Source organism: Brassica oleracea, chromosome C4 (genome assembly GCF_000695525.1).
Source record: "Brassica oleracea var. oleracea cultivar TO1000 chromosome C4, BOL, whole genome shotgun sequence".
Lineage (NCBI taxonomy): Eukaryota > Viridiplantae > Streptophyta > Magnoliopsida > Brassicales > Brassicaceae > Brassica > Brassica oleracea.
In genome coordinates, this window is record NC_027751.1 from 24,411,378 (window position 1) to 24,418,354 (window position 6,977).

General features: G+C 30.5%; 1 protein-coding gene across 2 annotated transcripts; it reads left to right on the forward strand.

The window, feature by feature from the left end:
• The first annotated feature begins 1,846 nt into the window (after positions 1-1,846).
• On the forward strand, positions 1,847-4,065 carry LOC106336866 (ribosome-recycling factor, chloroplastic-like). 2 transcript variants are annotated; one of them, XM_013775830.1, is made up of 11 exons: positions 1,847-2,082; positions 2,159-2,294; positions 2,379-2,445; positions 2,533-2,628; positions 2,704-2,801; positions 2,899-3,010; positions 3,121-3,162; positions 3,269-3,325; positions 3,416-3,466; positions 3,606-3,662; positions 3,773-4,065. In XM_013775830.1, exons 1-11 carry the CDS (start codon positions 1,911-1,913, stop codon positions 3,788-3,790), a joined length of 906 nt encoding a protein of 301 aa, XP_013631284.1. In that variant the 5' UTR covers positions 1,847-1,910; the 3' UTR covers positions 3,791-4,065. The 2 variants fall into 2 exon arrangements, with proteins under 2 accessions (XP_013631284.1, XP_013631282.1); XM_013775828.1 differs by having other exon boundaries at positions 1,873-2,082; positions 2,156-2,294.
• The last annotated feature ends 2,912 nt before the right edge of the window (positions 4,066-6,977 follow it).

A 6,977-nucleotide genomic window follows, 5' to 3' on the forward strand; every position in this document is an offset into this window, starting at 1 on the left:
CATGAGTTTCTTTCTAGCTTTTATAAAATTTACAAAGATTAAAAAACGATACAAAAGTGGATTAATGCATTATGATATCTTCACTTCGGAATCTATAGTGAATATTAGTTCACTCAAATTCAATACAACATTAACAAACACAATACATGTTATGATGTTACAAGCACTACTAATAAATGCCCTACAAAATAAAGTTAGCACTACCTTGAAAGAACAATAAGATGGAACATGTATTAGCAGTTTAGCCGACAACTTACAAACAAAACTTAAATATTCGAGCAAAGGAGCAGCCAACAGAAAAATTATGTGCCATGCGCATAAATTATCTTTTAAAACAGTATTATTTATTATAAAATAAAATTTTAGTTTATCCTTTTATTTTAATATTTTATATTTTAATTTCTTCAATTTAAATAAAATGAAACACTAAATGTAATTATAAAAAAAAATCTTCTAAATTTTCAGCTATTTTAGTTTTATTTTATTTGAATTTGTTTTAGTTTCTATTATCATTTTATTTATTTTATGTTGTATAAAATTCAAATAGCAAAAAATGCATGAAAGCTAAATAAAATTTCTATTTTTTTTTTGAATTTTATCCACAATGTAAGATTTTATTTCATGTAAAATTTTGAAATAGAGTAATTGCTATATACTAACTGTTATGTATTCTCTGTAAGCATGACACCATAGTTGGGAAGAAGATAATGAAACAGTTATAGAGCTTATTGATTGAGTTTATAAGTCACTCACTACTTAATACATTGTTTACTTATTCACATGAATCTTAAATAGCCATATTACTAGAAAGAAAACATAAAAGTGGCTGACACTATCAAAGTGTCAAAAATTCACACACAAAATTCATTGTAACGCACTAAACAGCAAATGATATGAATTTCATCTCTACGTAACAATGCGTTCACCAAAGAACAGTTGCCGGCAAGTATTTTTATCAAAAAAAATAATAATAAGATAAACCCTTACGCACATGGACTGCTCATAAATACAATACATTCATAAAAAATCTCATAGCTTTTTTTTCTTTTCCCAAATTGATATATATTTCATTCGGTGAAACTACCAAGCAGGTTAAAGACAAGTTAGAATGCATATGTTGGCAGAAAACAAAGATATCCCTAGAAACTAGATCCCAAAGACAGGGGGACTAAAACCTAGACACTGGCATTCAAAGAAAAGGATCAAGTCGAAACCTATATTCAAGAATTAAAAAATTCAAGATTGAAGAAAAAGATAACGCCTAACCACCTAAAAACCACAGGAGGATTACAAAGAGACAGTCAGACGAATCGATGACAAACAACCAACAATGAAGAACCACCTGACAAGCTTTACAACTAAATCAAAACGCCAGGAGAAGCATAACCGTCATGAGAAGGGGCCAACATAATGCCACCAATTCTCATCCAAATGCCAAAAAAAAATGTATTTCCATTAAAAATTGTGTGAAATGAATACTGAAAATAAAATAGTATAATGTTATAAGATATAGTTGATAACAAATAAAATCCAAACACGTACGCATTATAAACAAAGTTCAAATGTTAGCAAAATAAATATATATGATCTAATTAGAAAATAAATTATATTTTTTATATTCAATTTAAAGTAACTTTTCAAATGTCATATAAAAGTAAAATATTTTTTAATATAACATAATTTTAATGTAAATCTACGGGCGGGCCAACACCTAGTAAAATTAATAGATCAGATAGATACACGTGTAAGGGGTTGGCAAATAGCCAAATACTAATATTGGTTCTTAGACACAGGCCTATGTATCGTATCTATGGAGCCTCACTGTTATCTAAATACTGGGCTTGAATATTTGAGGACCATACCTAGAAGCCCTCCTAGTAAAAGAATATCTTTGAATGGATTAGAGGTTTATGAGCTCAAAGGAGTCGAAGCGTTTCCTTATCCCGAACAAGGCAGTGACGAAACAAAGAAGAATTTCTAACTCTAGTCTCTCACAGACTGCCATGGCGGCTTCCACTGCTCAGAGCATACCGATTCTTCGATTCAGAGCCAATGATTCAAAGTCGCTCGTCTCTCTCCCAGGTACGTCTCGGCTTGGTTAACTGGGGGAATCAGACTCCTGTTTTATTTATTTGGCTTAGAACACGTTGGGTAGTAGGTTCGTGTTTGAGGGTCATGGCTTCCTCTGCACGCGCAATTCCGTGTTCTTTAAGGAGCGACAATCCTTGGCTCGGTGCGGGAGTTAAGCTCTCCGGTGGTGGTGGCCCCGTTGTGACGCGGTCACTACAGAAGAGGCAGGTTTTGCTAATTAAATTTGTTTATGTGGGTAGTGATGATAGTTTTTTTTTTGCTAAACTTATCTAAAAACTCCATTGCAGAGTGGTGATAAGGTCTGCAACTATTGAAGAGATAGAGGCGGAGAAATCTGCTATTGAGAAGGATGTTGTACGTACCCCCCCCCCCCCCCTTTTGGATTATTGATTAGTCAAAGACTGTGAGTATTATGATTATGTTTTGTTTGTGAAATTTCAGAAATCAAAGATGGAGAAGACGATTGAAACGCTTAGGACTAGTTTCAATTCCATAAGGACCGGGAGAGCCAATGTAGCTATGCTTGACAAGATTGAGGTGTGAAAGCTAAACATTTGAGAATATGGTGTATTTATTATGCAAACTTAGATGTTTCGATCTATGGTTTTCCAGGTTGAGTACTATGGAAGTCCAGTGAGTCTGAAAAGCATAGCCCAAATCAGTACTCCCGATGGAACTTCTCTTTTGCTCCAGCCTTATGACAAATCTAGGTAACATTGATACATACTTTCTGCTTCTTTTCTTTTTCTTTGTTCTCTTTGTTGGTTCATGATACATCATCATCCCCAAAAAAATGTTTTCATATAGCTTGAAGGCTATAGAGAAGGCCATTGTCAATTCCGATCTTGGAGTCACTCCTAATAACGATGGTGATGTCATTCGCTTGTCCTTGCCTCCCCTCACTTCTGAGCGACGAAAGGTTTCTCTTCCTCTTAAAATTTCATCTCCTCGTGATTTTTTCAAGATAAGGAACTGTGTGTGTTTGCTATGCTGCTTTCGAATTTTGTGCTTTAATTTGTACCACTGCAGGAACTAACAAAGGTTGTAGCCAAACAGTCTGAAGAAGGGAAGGTACGTAGTTTTTTCTATTCTTTCTAAAATAGGGTGCATAGCGATGTAGTAGAAACTATTCATTGCCTGCTGTCTCTTTATTTCGAATTTTGTATATTTGGTATAGGTTGCACTGAGAAACATAAGGAGGGATGCCTTGAAGTCTTATGATAAACTCGAGAAGGTTGGTTAAGCTCTTCTTTTTTATTCTTCATTTTTCCTTGTGATCCTCTTCTTTTTCATTTTTTTTTAAAAACAAGCATCATTTTCATAGGAGAAGAAGCTCTCAGAAGACAACGTGAAAGATTTGTCAAGCGACTTGCAGGTAATCATCCGATCCGACCGCACGAGTTTGTTCTATAAATTTTTTGAAAAAGGGGAGAACGTTATAGAGGAAGACAGGTATAAACGGTTAAGTGTGTTGTTGCTGATAGAACTTGTATGTTATTGGGTAACGATGGCAGAAACTAATTGACACATACATGAAGAAGGTAGAGGACCTCTGCAAACAGAAAGAGAAGGTAACTTTCAGCTACTAATTGGTCTTTTTTTGAGTCCATAGTCTAGTTTCCTTAGAGCCTCCACTAATTACTACAAAGCTAAAAAGCGTACACAATAAATGAATCCACAGGAGTTGTTGAAAGTGTAACTTGGAATGGGTGCTAGGCGACGATCTGGTAAAATCCCCACAATTCCCATCTTCTTTTGCCGCTTTTACTACTTATCTTTCATCGGAAAAAAATATGTTGTGTTTCTTGGGGGTACAAGAATGCCTTTTGGCAATCGAGAGTAACTTTGTTCAAGTCTATTTTCAGTTCTTCAAGTGTTCCCTCTTTGTACAGCAAACTCTTGTTAGCTTCATTTCCTGCTTGCCGTGTAACACATTTATTTTCTACATTCCTAGATTTCTCTCCCTCTGTTGAATTCGGGTTTTCAAATGCGTCTTCTTTATAGAAAGTCGCTCTCATCGAGAAATCCGCCAAACCCATACTTCATTCTATGCTTGCAATGAAGTTTGATTCAATCTGGAGTAAAATCTGTTTTCTTCTTAAAAAAAATAAAATAAAATAGCACAATAACATAGGATTTTTTTTAGAGTGAATTTGTTAGAAAACCAAAACAAAGTGTAAATTTAAGAAAATGCTCAATACAGTGAAACTAGTGGATGCACAGTGTACATATCATACTACAAATTACCTTTGTCGAACAGTGAATAATGGTGTTTTTAGGTATATAGCTGGGATAATATTAAGGTATGGAATGCAAATACTCTTTTAATCGTTGATGAATACACCTAAATTTGTTATAAATTTTTTTTATAACAATACACCTAAATATTGTTATAAAATAGCACAATAAATTCTAGGTGGCGAATTTGACTTCTCTGTACCTATGCACAATTAACATGTTCACTTTTTCTTTCCTAGGGGTTTTATACACTAGAACTTGTTAATTATTCTTTAATTTTCAAATATAGATACATATTGGTTTTAAATTACGATCGACAATTCCACATGATTGTATAATTTGTTATGAATTTTGAAATTTGAAGGAGGAATAATTTCACGTCTAATAGCAAACGGATACGGATCTTGCTATAAAAGTATTTTGAAAAATATGAATTTTTTTTTATTAGTTTATTCATGGTTGCAACTTGCAACTTGTAAGACATGCATGCATCGATAGTGGTGTGTTCTTTAAATATAGTTTTCAAACGATTTAATAAAAATAATTCATATAAGATTAGTCCATACACCATGATGAATATTTTAGTAGGACTGATGGGAAGAGTATATTTTAATTTGTCTGTTTGCAACTTTGCATAATAAAATATTTTATTTCACTAAATATTGTACTAATCGTTAATACAAATAGGAATGTTGACATATACTAGAATATGTCAAGTGGCTGAGATGTTGGATTCCTTACATCGGAACTCCAACGAAACTTTCGTTAATTTGCGCTTTCCAGTTTTCAATTAAGTTTTAATCTGTCTTTTACAACATACTTTTATTTTTTGTCCACTAGTGTTGGTAATATAAGTGTTACTATACCATTATAATATAGGCTAGGGTCAAAACATTATTAAAAGTATTTTTCTATTATAAACATGATTAGAATAGTTTTACCACCATCATGCTGCTCCACAACTACGAATACTTTACGTTTATCTTACTACGTTTGTTTCGTTTGCATTATCTTCCAGCCATATTTTGTTCAAACCATTTTTGAATTTGTTTTATCCTGTCATCTTATTTTATATAATAAAGCTCGTTTTGATAGGATATAGTTTTTGGACCAAGTCATAGCATAGTATAATAATACTAAAGTGGGAATCAAAACTATAGTAATGTGGTTAGTATACTTACTATATATTGCTTGCGGGCCTGTGCCCTGTGGCGTGGCCAAGGCCATCCCATAACCACAAAAGAGCGAATCAGCGGCCAAGTATCCCATTACGGGTCTAATCATTTCAATTAAATAACACTACCGTCTTTCTTTTGAAGCACCATTTGATTTTTTTTAATGTAAACTAGACTCTGGCTAGTGCAGATATGAATTTTCAGTTTTTAATTATTTATTTTATTAAATGATGTATTTGTAATATTCGCTCATATTATATTCATTAAGTAAATATTTTTTTTTCATCTTAAACTATCTATTTTTTTTACGAATGTGTGATATCATATAAAAAAATATAAAAAATATAAAAAATGAGTATATAGAGTTAATTAGATAATTGTAAAACAGAAATTTTCTTTCGTGTGCGATATCATATAAATAATGATCCACCCAGTTAACAAAAATCATGATTTTTTTTTATTTTGACCATTTCTTTAAAACTATATTAAATTTTAATTAGAATATTTTTAATATATTTAACTTTTTATTTGAAATGCAATTCAATATTTTATTAAAAATTATAACAAAATATTTAAAAAATATTTTTAGAATTTGTTTGAAAAATATGAAAATTACATTTTAAATTAAAATTATCCTAAAATATGATAAGTTTTGATGTAAACGAAAACTTAAATTATGTCAAAAATAATTATATTCAATGTTAATAACAATTTCAATTGATTATTTTTTTAAAAATACAAATTTCAAAAATATTGTTTGAAAGAAAATTCATTTATCTTTCGAATATAAAATGAAAATATTATAATTAAATAATAAAAAATATAAATAAAAACCATAAATTTAGCAAATGACAACTGAGTTATATTATGCTAAAATTTTCTTTCTAACAATTTAGCAAATGACATATGAGTTATGAGCAAATAATACCATATACTTTTTAAAAACATAGCCATTCTTAAATATTTTTTGAATAAATAATTATTTTTAAATTTAATCAACTAAAAATAATATTCGTACAATTGTGTGAGTCAAATTCTTGTATTATTGATGCGTGTTATATATTAGTGCTGCATGTTTTAGATAACATTTTAATGATGCACGTTTTTAAAAATCTCTATTATTAAAATTATGCACGTAAGGATAACTCATGAGTTTTTTTTGGTTGATTAAATGACATTATGTCCAAATTTATTTAAGAATATTTCATTAAGGTAACCGAAAAAGACAAACAATAAAATAGAAAATTTAAATTCATTTAAGCATATTTCATTAATGTAACTGAAAAGACAAGTAATAAATTAGGCAGTTTTATTCGTTTTATGATATTTCATAAATGCAACTTAAAAAGACAAGCAAAAAAAAAGAGGAGTTTAATCAATGAAGTAAAAACATTTTCAAGTGGGTACTTCTCTTTTAATAATATAGATTTTTTGAATAAATAATTATTTTTAAATTTAATCAACTGAAAATAA

What these genes read in the sequence shown, in the direction of transcription:
- LOC106336866 (XM_013775828.1), top strand. Translation starts at nt 1,911, where the DNA reads ATGAGCTCAAAGGAGTCGAAGCGTTTCCTTATCCCGAACAAGGCAGTG. An exon ending in CTATGCTTGACAAGATTGAG is followed by an intron (nt 2,629 to 2,703) that starts GTGTGAAAGCTA and finishes ATGGTTTTCCAG; the next exon opens with GTTGAGTACTATGGAAGTCC. An exon ending in CTTATGATAAACTCGAGAAG is followed by an intron (nt 3,326 to 3,415) that starts GTTGGTTAAGCT and finishes TCATTTTCATAG; the next exon opens with GAGAAGAAGCTCTCAGAAGA.